The sequence below is a fragment of the Caretta caretta genome, chromosome 1, assembly GCF_965140235.1.
Source record: "Caretta caretta isolate rCarCar2 chromosome 1, rCarCar1.hap1, whole genome shotgun sequence".
Lineage (NCBI taxonomy): Eukaryota > Metazoa > Chordata > Testudines > Cheloniidae > Caretta > Caretta caretta.
The window spans coordinates 160,048,644-160,062,489 of NC_134206.1; the positions used below are offsets into that span (position 1 = coordinate 160,048,644).

At 44.5% G+C, this 13,846-nt stretch overlaps 1 protein-coding gene across 3 annotated transcripts in view; it reads right to left on the minus strand.

The window, feature by feature from the left end:
- The window catches only part of LOC125643437 (interferon-induced GTP-binding protein Mx1), a 31,039-nt gene extending 17,628 nt beyond the window's left edge, over nt 1-13,411 (minus strand). Inside the window, exons 1-7 of one of the 3 annotated variants that reach the window (XM_075132651.1) lie at nt 13,338-13,411; nt 9,460-9,556; nt 5,970-6,162; nt 5,286-5,423; nt 4,177-4,331; nt 2,366-2,504; nt 813-1,011 (exon numbers count right to left, since the gene is read on the minus strand). In XM_075132651.1, the coding sequence (XP_074988752.1) occupies nt 813-1,011; nt 2,366-2,504; nt 4,177-4,331; nt 5,286-5,423; nt 5,970-6,162; nt 9,460-9,528 (893 nt within the window). In that variant the 5' untranslated portion in view covers nt 9,529-9,556; nt 13,338-13,411. The other 2 variants (XM_075132652.1, XM_048866005.2) reach the window with 2 other exon arrangements.
- Between the last annotated feature and the right edge of the window lie 435 nt (nt 13,412-13,846).

Genomic DNA, 13,846 nt, shown 5'->3' on the forward strand with positions numbered 1-13,846 from the left:
GAAACACACCGCTGAGTCACAATTCCTCCCCTGCTTCCGCCTTCCCCTCAGCAGGTGGTAATTTACTGATGGCCACAACCACAAGCGAACTCCTGACTATCCTGGCCAGTAAGATGACAAAGCCAAGGCCCACTCACCTGCTCCAGTTGGGGTGTAAGCAAGCAAGTACCCCTACTTACTCCTGTGTGCTTGCACCCAAAGCCTGAGGAGCCCACGTAGAAGCATAAGGTGGATACTTACTCCATCTACTTCCCTTTGTGCATGCATAGTCCAACTCATAATCAGTGGCATAGCTAGGTGGAGCAAACAGGGGGAGCGGACATAAAGAAAGGTGTCACCCGCTTGTGCTCACCGGGCGGCGCTCTGGGTCCTCGGCACCACGGAAGGCCCTCGCCACCGAAGTGCCGCCGGACCCGGAGCACGTGAAGACCCTGCCGCCGAAGTGCCGCTGGACCCGGAGCATGTGAAGATCCCGCCACCGAAGTGCTGCTGTATCCAGAGCACGTGAAGACCCCGCCACCGAAGTCCCGCTGGACCGGCTGGTGAAGACCCGGAGCATCGCCAGGTGAGTAGAAATTTAAAAAGGCGCCAAAAAATTAAAAAGGCGCCACTTGTGCTCAGTGGGGGAGCGGCTGCTCCCCCCGCTCCCCTCTTAGCTACGCTACTGCTCATAATGTGTCCCAATGACTGGCTTTAACCATTGCATGGATGTATAAGGGCATGCATTTACTCACTTTTCTGTGATTTTTTTTTTAAACTCTTAACAGGGAAAAACCTGTCCAATATTCAGTGTGTATTGATTTTAAAGCTACCTAAAATATTCATGCTCCTCAAAGAATTCTCTCTCTTTCTGAATTGCAGAGGCCAGTGTCAAGTTGTCATGGATGTCCTGCTGCCCACGACATTTAACAATCATGTAGCCCTTCCTTAGGGGGACACTGAGATTTCGGACAATGTCAATGACATTGCTCTCAGTTCCTCTGTCGACCAAATCGGGTTTTGTGAGAATCCCTGTGAAGTAACAAAACAATGATTGTATTTAGAGAGGTGACACACTTTGTAGATGGAAGCACCACTCGTGCTTCCACAGTTAGGACTGAGTTGACTTTTGCATTTAAAACAGGGATCCAATCACTTCATTATATATGCTGTATTTTTCATATCTTTCCCCCCAAAATCACAGCATTTACTCTCTTTTTTAAAAGAATTTACAAGCAAATTGGTTAGTTGATGAATTAAAATTATTTTAAAATGGGTCCTTAAGACATTTAACACTTAGTGTCACAGTATCTGATATCCAGAATAATCTCAATAAAGGAACAAAACAGAGTTTTCACCATGAAAGAAAAAAAGAGAAATTCTAATGTGTCTTTAAAAATCAGTTTAATCTAATCTGGGGACACTAAAATGCCTCAGTCATAACCATATAGCTTTTCCATGGCGTCACTACAGGTCAGATTTAAGGTTGTTTGGGGTGCCTTACCTCTGGATTTCCATACCCTAACATATTTGTATTTCTTCTAAGTGTAACCTTATATCTGAATTTCCTTGGTTTATAATGCTTAATTTTTGGATAATGACATCAGTGTAATCTTTACTTACTGTAAATTACTGATCTATTCACCCAACCTGAACTCCATCTTAACATAGTTTTAGTCTGGGAATGTATGTGTGTGATATCATTATCCACACACAGGGCCAGATCCTCAACTGGTATAAATTGGAGTCGCTCCATTGAAACTGAGGATCTGACCCACTGTCTAATATACATCTTTTTGAATACTTGATGTTTACTACCTTATTAATGCATTATGAATGTAGCACACTTGCACCTATGTCCTCTTTCCATAGATTTCTAAATACTACACTATATATTTTAAAGAACTCGTGAGGGCCTAAGTGCCATGGAGTGCCCAGGAAAGGACTTCCACATGAGTATATTCTCCCTGGAGAGTCATTAAAAGAAACTCCCAAATGATTCTAGGCTTACAAAGTATCAGAACAGACAATTGCAGGAACATTTTACAGAATAGGATAACGCTCATAAATTCAGGGGAAGGGGTTGGTCACTCCTTTAGCCATTTTCCCCTAAAGCAGTTGTGATTTTTTTTGTCTGAAATTTAGATTCTGAAATGAAGCATGGATAGGAAAATCCTGTGTGGATTTCAAATGATAGCAAGCCCATCACCAAAATACAAATCTCTCGTTCCTTTGCTGCTTTTCTAGGATTCTTTTAGCTACCTGGGTAACTGGTAGAAAATGCTCAACCTCTCCAGTGTTTAGTAATAAACATTCTTTGCAAGTACAATGACTTTTCGCACAACACAATACCATTTTCTTTTTAAATATATGTATCTTTACTTACCTAGAGTTCTCTCCCCCTTAGGATCCACCTCTTTAGCCATTCTTAGGGCCTCTGTAGTTGCAATATCCACATTACTTGGTACAACTACCAGATTTATAGTTTGTTGCTTACAAATATACATTTTAATTAGATTTATGATCTGTAATGAAATAAGAAATGTAATAAAAGTTTATTACTTCACATAGGCTATGGTAGGTAAGTCCTATTACAAGTGGTAGGTTTGGTTCTTCCAGATTTCATAGCTTTCAAAGGAATTTATTTAGCTACCCCCCTCCCCCACCTCCTAATGTGGTTATGCCGACTGCATAATTGCCTAGGTGCATTATGGTATTTTTTCACTTGCCTCAAAGCACTGAGTACTGCCGGAGGCATGGGATAGAACTTAATGGTTCAGTGGTTTGGGTCCAGTACTGCAAAAATCGTGGTCAGATTTGATAGCATATCGTTAGTATTACAGATGTGACTATGGGACGAAAACTTACATGAGAATTTCAGAAGAACACAATACAGCCTGAAATCTTATCATCTAAAGGTAAAATTAAATGTGTTAATAAACATATGTAAACATACTACATTTGACCAACTTGAACAACATTGTTTAAAAGCATAGAATAACATTTACGATGGTCTTTATTGTAATAGGTTTACAAGTCCAAGCAGGTACACTTAGAACTAAATTAGGAATGATTAAGCAACATCAAATTTTAGCTTTTTATGATGCTATTGAAAACTTGAAGACAACAAGTCTTACAATATAACAGTTAGGCCCAGATCCTCAGCTGCAGCTCAGGAAGTGGATGTGTGCAAATGAGTTTAACACACTTGTGTATCCCCTCAGCCTTGGGGCTGGTAGTCAGTGGACTGATACTGAGCATAAATTAGGGCAGCCTCAGAGTTGCTCTATTTTATGCCAGATGCCCATGGCCTCAGAGGACCATGACTCTCAGGGGTTGCTGGGGCATAAGTAAGCCCTGAGCATGCCATTTTCAGATGCGCACCTTCTTTTTCCATGCATTTAAAATATTGTTTTGAAAGAGACAATGAGAAGTCATTTGCCTCAGTGTAAATGCCAGAGGGTCATTACAAAAATAAAAACATTAGATCAAAAATTTCAGTGAGGCCACAGAAAGTAATTTCTGCAGGCTGACTATTGTCCTCATCAGTGTTTGAATCAGACAAGCTTTCTAGAGCATCCTTCTTTCTTCCCCAGAAATGCAGAGTCAACTTTTGGGACACCACTAAGGATGTAAAGATCAGATGCCCTCAGCTCTGGGTGAGTCCAAGGAAGATTTTGAATGGACAGAAAATCTAACAACCACCTTCTCCTTCAATTAGAATAGAGTAGGGAGAGGGAAGGAGGGAAAATAAAAAGGAAAGATGGAGGAGGATTAATGGGGATGGGCAGGAAAGATAGCGGGATTGGTGCCTGGAGAAATGATCTTCCTGGGGGCCAAAAATCCCCGTAACCAGCTCCGCTGAAACCTCTGCAGGGTGAACGAACGCACATGCACGCACACACAGTTCCATTAGAACTCTAATGGAACTCTAATGGAAGTTAGAAAATGTCTCAAACAAACACTCTTGTCTACAGAATCTAGAGTTTTCCCCCTTTTGGTATATGGCACATCCTTCTCAATGCTAGCACTTCCTCCACTAAAACCCTAGCTTGTTATATTTTACTTCTTCTTGGGAAATTACATATCTGTCTGTTCTGTGCCATCATTAAACAGAAGATTATGCAGATCAAGACACCCTAATCTCTTTTGCCATCATTTACCAGTTTCCCAGCCCAGAATTGCTACATACTTTACCTGATTTCCAATGTCTTTTGGCTGATTCCCCACAGCCACCCTCGCAATCCCTGGCAGATCAATCAGTGTCAGATCTGGAACATTCGGGGAGCTAATTTCTAGGGAAATTAATTCTTGGCTAATGCCCACTCCTTCACCAGCCATTGCATCCTGGGCTAGAGGAAGGAGACATAAAAGCAAAGATTAGATGCTTGTCATGGAATTTAGACTAGAAAATAATGGGGATTAAGAAAAAACCTATTGCTAAATTTATTTCTATAGAAAATGTGATCTCAGAAAAGCTATCCCTTCATTTTAGCTTTGAAAGAAGATTTATAAATATAGTATAAAATAATAAAGATTAGTCTTCATTTTTTATACTGTAAAGGACAACAATATCCAAGACTCGGCCCAGGGAATAGCAAATATCAGCCCCAAAGAACAGTGGAGTGCTAAACCACAAGCTTGCTGCTAATCTGTCAGCATCCAGCATAAGTGTATGTCTGGTTTGAAGCACAGAGTATAGCTGGGTGAAATTTTTCACACATTTTTTTAAGCGAGAAATGTAGATTTGGTGAAACCAAAACATTTCACAAATTCATGTCAATTTCGCAAAATGGTTTCAGCTAAAAATATGTAAAACAAATTTCAAAACAAAACAAACTTCCATTTTATTTCAAAACCATTCAAATAGCTGATATCAAATAAACAAGTTTCGAGTTGGTTGAAATGAAATGTTTTATTTGACCTGAAACAATTTTTTTTCCAATTCACTGACAATTTTCAGTTTGACCCAAAACAAGATTTTTTTTTTTTCCAAAATCACCAGTGAACCAATCAATTTGTTATTTGGCCAGCTCAGCAGGGAACCCACTTGCAGATATTACCTATTGTAAGCACTATGCACACTTATGGAGCTATAGGAAAGCATAAGTGATGATAATGTCTTAACTAGGCACAAACAACCAGAACAGAAGAGTGAGAAATCCCCACTTTTTACAATGCCATTGCAAACGCAGGCCTCAATCCTGAAATAAATTCCTGTGCCCACACAGACATCATTGCAGAGTCAGGGCCACCAGGAAATACAAGATTCAAAGTATGGTACTGACGCCCCAGGTTACATTTACCTTTCCTTATTTCTTTTTCCACTTCTGAAGGACCATTCAATTCTTGCTTTATCTCCAAGTAAGTAATTTTTCCTTTCCATTCCTGTGTACAATGCACTTTCTTCAGTTTGAGCTCTAAAGGACATCTGGTAACAATACCTATCAAATTAAACAAACATAAAGCACTAGTCATGTATGAAGAATGAAACACGTTTCCCTCCTCTTTGGAAGCCACTGAAATACCAGCATATTGTCCTTAGCTTATTTTCAACATGTATCGTACTACTACTGCTCTGCAATTACACAGCAGTAGGGGTCAAATGCAATGTTCATTGCAATAGTAGTCTTTCCGCTGGAGTTCAAGGACCCCCAGAGTCTGCTTTTTGTGCTCTTCATCTGAAGAACTGAAAGCTCATTACATAGGTGGGTAAATATATAGCAGTTATCCCCATTTTGAAGAAAGGGGTACCTGAAGATCAGGGAAGTGAAGTGAGTTGTACAAGGTCACATGAGAAGTCCTTGGCAGAGCTGACAACATAGCCCAGGTTTCCTGCCTTCCAGCCCCATGTTCAGTCTTCCAGATCACAGGCTCCCCCTCCCCACCATTTCAAAGCAGTCCTCCAGCACCCTTACAGAACACCACACCACTGTGATCCAGGGAAATGTCAGATTTCTGACATGAAACGCTGAGAGGTAAATTCTTACCACTGCCTCTAGGAAGAGCGACTCCAGACAGGGCTTCTAGAACCGAGCTTTTTCCAGAACTCTGGTCTCCAATGACTGCAATCGCTGGCAAAGCCAGGTCCTTTTCTACTCCGAGGGCTCTCAGGGAGTCAATGAGATCAATACAGGGACGAACCTTTTCCTCATACTGACTGCACAAGGAGTGTTCTGCTTTCTGATTTAAAAAAAAAAAAAGTGCTTATAAATGGAAGAAGGACCTTGACCTCCAGTTTCAATAAAAGGCCTCTACAAATATAGGCACAGTGTCAGTGATGAGATACTGTGACACCCAGTACTCCATGTTCACCACTTTTATATGGTTATGATATATTTTGTGCAAAGTATGCCTTAAGGTATCATTTGAACATTCATAATCTGCTGAATATGATTAGCCTGTTGAAATATGTGTAGCAACATTATGTGTAAAGTTATAAGTTTCTACTGTATGATTCTTACTGCAATATGCTGTAATTCTGGGTAACACCCACAAACCAGTTTCTCAGAGACAAAGACACCCTGGCACACCAGCAAGATGTTAAAAAGTGATCACCATCTTAAGCAGCCATTCTCCAGCACAGGAGAAGGTATAAATAAGAAATTTACATTTTATCTCAGAGACGGTTCAAACCGCACGCATACAGGAGCCTGTATGTTTGCACCCCAGTGGGAGGAGGGTAATCCTCAAAGAGGGAAGAGGAGTATAAGAATGAGAGACAGTGACTGCCACATCACCTGTCCTCCTCCTATCTCTCTGCTCACAGCATCAACAAATTCCTGAAGGACATTGAACAGGGGGAGGGATCTCAGGTTGGAAGGAGACCAAGCCTGTGAAATTCACTGCAGCTTATGGTAAGACAGACTTTTTTGCTTTTATAGTATTACCTTAGTAAAGTTAGGAATTAGCTTGCATTTTTATCTTTTTATTTCTTTTTTAACCAATTTGACTTTTATGCCTCATCACTTGTAATCACTTAAAATCCATCATTCTAGATTTAATAAACTTGTTTTATTTTGTTTTATCTAAACCAGTGTATGTTAGGATTGAAGTGTTTGGGAACTTCTACTTGAGATAACAAGGCTGGCGCATAAATATTTTCCTTTGCTGAAATGACAGACTATATATGAGCTTGTACTGTCCAGGAGGATACTGAGCAGTAGAAGATGCATATTTCTGGGCAGCCAGCCTAGGACTAAGAATTTGCTGGTGTCACCCTGTACATAATTCAGGAGTGGCTTGCTTGAAGCATTCCTATAATCCAGTGGAATGGTTTTGCATGCTAAAAGCTGTGTGTGAGTAGCACCAAGGGGTAGAAGCTAAGCAGTGTAAAAGTCATCCCAGGCTAGAGAACTGGGTGGGGGACGGGGGACGGACAGCTGTCCAACAGTCCAGATTGTACCGTGGAGAATGTCACAGGTACACAGCATTATTCCAGGAGTTTTTTTTGCAGCAGTGTGCTATAAACAGATCTGTAGTAAAAAGAGTGATTGCCACAGTGACGGACACTCTGTGAGACACTAAAATACATAATATTGGGAAGACCTGTGTATTCCATATGTATTGTGAAGAACAAAACCCACATGTCTCAGCGTGTCTGGTTGGGAGACTACCTCCCTCCTTGTGCCATCCCAGCTGCAGTTGAAATGTATGGAGGTGCTTCAGCTAGACCCCCTCTACCTCAGGATGAGACAGTGAGGTAGCTGGCAGGGCCTTTTCCACGAGGACCGCTTCTCTTTGGAATGCGCCCTGCTCCTTCCAGCTAATTGGTTCAGAACAGTCTAATCTGTTGATATTCAGAGCATCTTGGAAGGCTCATCTTCTTAAGAGGGCTGGTGAGGCAAGGACAATTGCTCAAGGGGTGGGTGAGGCATGGGGAAAATGGGGGAGTCCTTTTAATCTATTTCATTGTTCTTGTCTGTGAGGTTGCTTTGTGGTTTCTCTTTGTATTGATTCCATTGGTACTAGTGTTTTTAATTACCGTCAGAGATGCCTAATGTAAGAGACCCCGCACTTACCGGCCTCACACAATCCCCTGCCTGAAAGCCTCCCTGCTCATATGCCAATAATTATTTTAAGGTATTTCTCTCAAATTCAAATTCAATTCAATTCAAATTCAAAACAACTCCAACTTTGAAGGCTCATATGGAGATTTGGTGGCTTTTTCTCCCCCCTTCTCTGATGAGCTTTCCTAACTGACGAGGGACATTATAGAAAGGTGGCACACACTTGTTCTAGTGCATTACGCTGCACAGTGAGGGGTTCGAACACTGAGGGGTTCGAAGACTGTTAGGCAACCTTCAGAAGTGCCCATGGTTATCGTCGTCTACTAACTATTCAGCTGCCTGAGTGAAATGAGCTGGGGATTGCTGTCCAGTCCCTGACTGGTGTCCACCCCTACAAAAGCGAACACCACGGCTGTCACGAATCGGTTCCCTAGTTAGCGCTCTCATTGGAGGGGCCTAAGTCGGAATGGCCTTAGAAGCTGAATGACTGTTTTACCCTGAGAGGCAGTCCCTGCAGAAAAGGGTTGGGATACTTTGGCAAGGCCTTCTGGGGAAATGTATGTTGCTGCTGTTCGGTGCCCACAGGTAACTCTTCTGTGGCTAAAAGCATTTCAGTCACTAGGGCTGTCATTCCAGCACCTTCCACGAGCACTAATAAGAACTGACAATACCGTGCAGTCACTGCACATACCAAAATGGAGATTTTTTTTTTTAAAGCAGATACCCAAAGTGAGCCTGAAGACTCTAGCATTTTCTATGTAGAATTAATTGCATTTCTCCTACACAGCAGGAAAATAGCAAAAGTTATGAAATAACATGCACTGGGACTATTAACAGTTAGAGCTAAATCTGGGCATGCCCAGTGCAGGTGTGCTGGGGATGTGCAGGGACAGAGGCCCTCTCCCCCTTCCAGAGCACCCACTTGGGACCCTGGCAGAACACTGAGATTAGTGCTCCTGTGAACAGCAGTAAGAGAAGAGGGATCGCTAGCACAACCGGCACAACTCGAGGGATTGTGACCAGACTGGTTGGTGAGATGGCCAGGGCCCTACCTTCACTATTTGCCCAAGACCTTCTGGTAGCAAGTCCATTGCAACTTATGCTAGCAGGTGCTAGGACTGCTATTCAGCATGCTCCTTTCCCTAGCGCTCCCTGAGGCATTCGGCCTGCATCAGCTCTTCACAAAAGAGAACATCCCAGAGCTTCTCTGCTTGGAGGCACAGCTCTGCTCCCATCTCCTAAGCTCTCCAGAGAGGAGCATGTACGTATATTCATAATTCTCTCAAACCTGGTCCACTGACGACGAAACCAATGCCCAATACTATACGTGTAGTTAAAAGCGCAGATTTCAGTGGAGCTATGCCCACAGTACACCAGCCAAATATCTGGTCTTGTATTTCATCAAAATGATGGCTGTATAGTCCTTGCAAATTTTAGTGTATGGTCTTCCAAATATATGTGTGTCACTCACCTGTGCATTTTTATTCACCTTTGGAGATGGGGGATTTTCCTCTCTCTTGATGCTCTTCCCAGACATCATGCTACACTGGAGTCTTCAGGATATCTTCCTGGGATAAAAATCAAGCCATTAGGCCATACAGAAAATATGGCCACATTTCCTAATCAAAAGAGCATTGTTAATTTAGCTCATATACCAATCTGCTAAGATCTTATTAGGCCAGATACTCAGCTAGTGTAAATTAGGATAGCTCTACTGAAATCAAAACACTAATTTACATCAGCTGAGGGTGGATCTAGCCCACTGTCTCCAACCTTACTGGACTAAAAGAACAGAAGTGGAGTAAATATTTATGTTCTAATTAGTTCTACATAAACTGTTGTCACACAGCATACTTCGTTTTACAAACAAGCTTTTGGGCCAACTGCATGATCTTAGTCCCCCAGAATGATCATGCTTAACCACTGAATAATACTGAGCAACTCTATGCATTATCAGCAGTGTCTTGGGACCATCTTAGGTTCTTTTATTGCTTTCTCCCCGTAAGATATAGTAAACTAGGCCAAAATTAGGACCTGTAGTAAGAATCCATATATCAAGATTTATGGTCCACGCAAATACAGTTAACAGCACCAGCCATCATGATCATCAAAAGAAATAAAACATTTACTTTGCAGCTACGAACGGGTTTTTTAAAACGCTGGAAATACCATAACATTCCTATTAACAAATCTCCGTTTCTTTTGACAAAAAATAATCACACACACACACACAAGCCATCGCTTGATGCAATAAGGACTAATAAATCTAAAATTCTTAGCTATATTGAGTTATAGCAGTTGTGGATCTGCCCACCTCCCCTCTCTTTTTTTTAAGGAAGCTTACAAAATATATTTCAATATAGTTAGTAAAGAGTTTTTCTCAAACATCCTTAATATACATCATGTTGCCTATTCATTTCACCTAGATTTTCAGAGTTGTTTGCAGTGACTTCTGTGCTATTTCCCTATAATCCAGATTTCTGTCAGATAAGTCATTTGCGTTCTCATACAGTAACACCTGCTAACGTAAGTAATTACTTAAAGAGAAAGAGAACCTTTACCTGGCTATATGCTAGGACTATTTCAAAACTATTAACTCTTTTAGGGTTGCCAGGCATCCGGTTTTCTACAGGAACGCCCGGTCAAAAAGGCACCCTGTTGGCTCTGGTCGGCACTGCCGACTGGGCCATTAAGTCTGGTTGGCGGCACAGCAGGGGGCCGCGGCTAAGGCAGGCTCCCTATCTGCCCTGGCTCTATGTGGCTCCTGGAAGCGGCTGCCAGGTCTCTGTGGCCACTAGGTGCATGGGTTCTGGGCTTCAGCCTTCCCACCCCTGCTCCAGCCATAAGGCTCTGGCTCTGGGCTTCAGCACAGGGTGATGGGGCTTCAGCAGTACAGGCCTTACCTAGCACCGTGGTCAAGAGGCAAGGAGGGGGGTGAGCAGCCACGGAAGGGAGCTTGGGGCGATGGGGGGCTGGGGGAGGCAGTGGGGACCAGGGGAATCTGTGAAGGCCCAGGGAAGGCAGTGAGAGCAAGGAGCACCAAAATACAGCTATACATTATTTTTATTATTGAGCCTGCAAAAAACCCCTACATAAATAAATTACAATGATTTGGACACGTATATGTGCATATTTATAAGTTTTTCCTAAAGCTAATTAAGTATTTTAGGAAAATTTGTTGGACCGGCCCCCAAAAATGTTGTTGTGAAAACCGCTGGTCTAGGGGCCACAGAGACCTGCGGACAGCTTCCTGGGAGCCACAGTAAGCACACTCTGAATCCCATCCCATATCACAGAGTCCCCTCCCAGACCCAAACTCCCTCCCAGACCCTGCATCCCACCACGTCCCTCCCAACCCCAGCCCTGAACCCCTCATCCCTGGCCCCACCCCAGAGCCCATATTCCCAGCTGGAGCCCTCACTCCCCCGCACCCCAACCCCCTGCCCCAGCCCAGAGTCCCCTCCCACACCCAAACTCCCTCCCAGAGCCCACCCTCTGCAGCCCCCCCCAACCCCAGCTCTGAGCCCCCTCCTGCATCCCAAACCTCTCATTCCTAGCCCCACCCTAGAGCCTTCACCTCCAGCCAGAGCCCTCACCCCCCCTACCCCAACTCCCTTCCCCAGCCTGGTGGGGGAGAGCGGGCAACGGAGTGAGGGGACATGGAGCGAGTGGGTCAGGGGTGTTCGGTTTTGTGCGATTAGAAAGTTGGCCACCCTATGTCTTACTTATCTCCATCCTTCTTTTCTCTGACAGAACTTTGGGAAACTAAACTAACAGCCGAGCGCTAGAATCTTTGACTTCCAAGAATATTACCTTTATAGTTAAGGACCAGTCGTTATCTTTTGCCCTGTATTTTTTAGGCTACTAGCAGACAGGGTACTATTTAAAGCAAAACAGAAAATTTTATATTATTCCAGTGAAACAACCACTACGCATAACAATTTATTCAAACTCTTAATTCAGAACCCTACGCAGTGGCTCCTGTACCCTGGGCCGCCCCTCGACATTGTGGTGCCCTACGCAGCTGTGTAGATTGCGTATGGGTAAGGACGGCCCTGCGTACCACTGCCAAATGGCTACATATGTAAAAACCAATCTCTCCTAACAGGACAATTATCGATATGAACTTTTAGGTTATTTTACAAGCGAGGAGAGGTACAAAGAGCTGTGGTAGAAAATAAAGAGTCTCCTACTTACTGACATCTGACTTATTTCAGAAAGTGTGCATCCCATGAAGCGAGCTGTAGCTCACGAAAGCTCATGCTCAAATAAATTGGTTAGTCTCTAAGGTGCCACAAGTACTCCTGTTCTCTTTGCGGATACAGACTAACACGGCTGCCCCTCTGAAACCTGTCAGAAATCTAGTGACTGCAATCCAAGCTCTTTTGGGGGTATGCTGAGCTGCCCAGATTCGGATACCAATGACGCTGGGGGTGAGGGGGGGGGGGAGAACGCGACTGAACTCAGGTTTCAGAGTAGCAGCCGTGTTAGTCTGTATCCCCAAAAAGAACAGGAGAACTTGTGGCACCTTAGAGACGAACACATTTATTGGAGCATCAGCTTTCGTGAGCTACAGCCCGCTTCATCCGACGCATGCAGTTGTGCTCCTCCTGAGCTCCCCTGGGGTTAGCACCAGCAGCACCCAGGTCACTGACTCGCCGCCGCTGCCCGGGCAGCCCCGCGCGGAACCGAGACGCGGCAGCCGGCCCCATCGCAGCCCCGCGGTGCCTCGCCCGCAGCGCCGGGCGCCCCCGCCCGCGGCCCGAGCGCTGCCGCGCGCCCAAGGGAAGGCGGCAGTGCCCGGTGGCCACGGCGGTGTCCGCCCGCCTCGGGGTCTTTGCAAAATGCGCCCAGGCTCCCCGGATCCCCGAGAGACGGCGGCGGCGGCAGGGGGAACGAAGCGCGGCCAGCCCACGTCGCGCTGTGGCTCGCCCCGCAGTAGGAGGCCCTGCCTCTCTCCGGCCGCCAGGTTACCCAGCCTGCGCGAAACCCTGGGTAGCGGCTCCATCCAGGACCCCGAGGCTCTCCCGTTTCAAAATGCCCGCGCTTCCTCCCCCAAGCGTCCTCTTCCGACAGAAACGGCATGCCCCCCTTCCCCCCCCCCCCCAGTAACTCTATGCGACTAGTGGAGATTTTACAACAGAGTGCGTTTGTTTTCGTCGAGCGAGAGAAAGGACTTTTGTACGCACTTACCTCACTTTTGTTTCAGGCTCCCTGGTAGCAGCTCTTGTGCTACCCACATCTGGCTACCTAAAGCAATTCCTCTCTCTTGCAATAGAAAGATCCCAGCTATCCACACTGCAGTGGTCAGTGACTCATTGAGCAGGAACATAGGAGAAAGCTTCTTACCTGTTTCAGATGCTGGGCTGAAAGGGGACTTCTACCACTCAGATGCTTTTGGCTATATACAGCGCTCATTAGCTCCACCCAGCTTCTGTGACACAATTCAGGAGAAATGAAAGAAACCGCAGGAGCTTTTCTGCGATATAATCTTACAAGCTAGTGCCTAATTTAAGTGTACAGACATTGCACTGGACAGAAGTGATTTGCAGTTTGTATTTATTAGACATAATTAAGGTAGCATGAGGCAACCCTCCCCCCACCCCAAGAATATTAAAGATAAATAACTAGGGTCAACTTCTCTTTGATTGAAGATGCTGAGTAGGGTGTCTAATTTTTAATATTTGACTAATCTGGGTCCTAATTCTCCAAATTTACCGTGCATAGGCAGTCCCCTGCATCTTACCAGAGCTCCACTAAAGTTCAAGAGACTCTTCATGGGCACAGGAGTTATAAGGTATGTGGATGCTGCAATCACAGCGTGATTTGGGAATTATACCTCCCTGCCTCTGTGTACA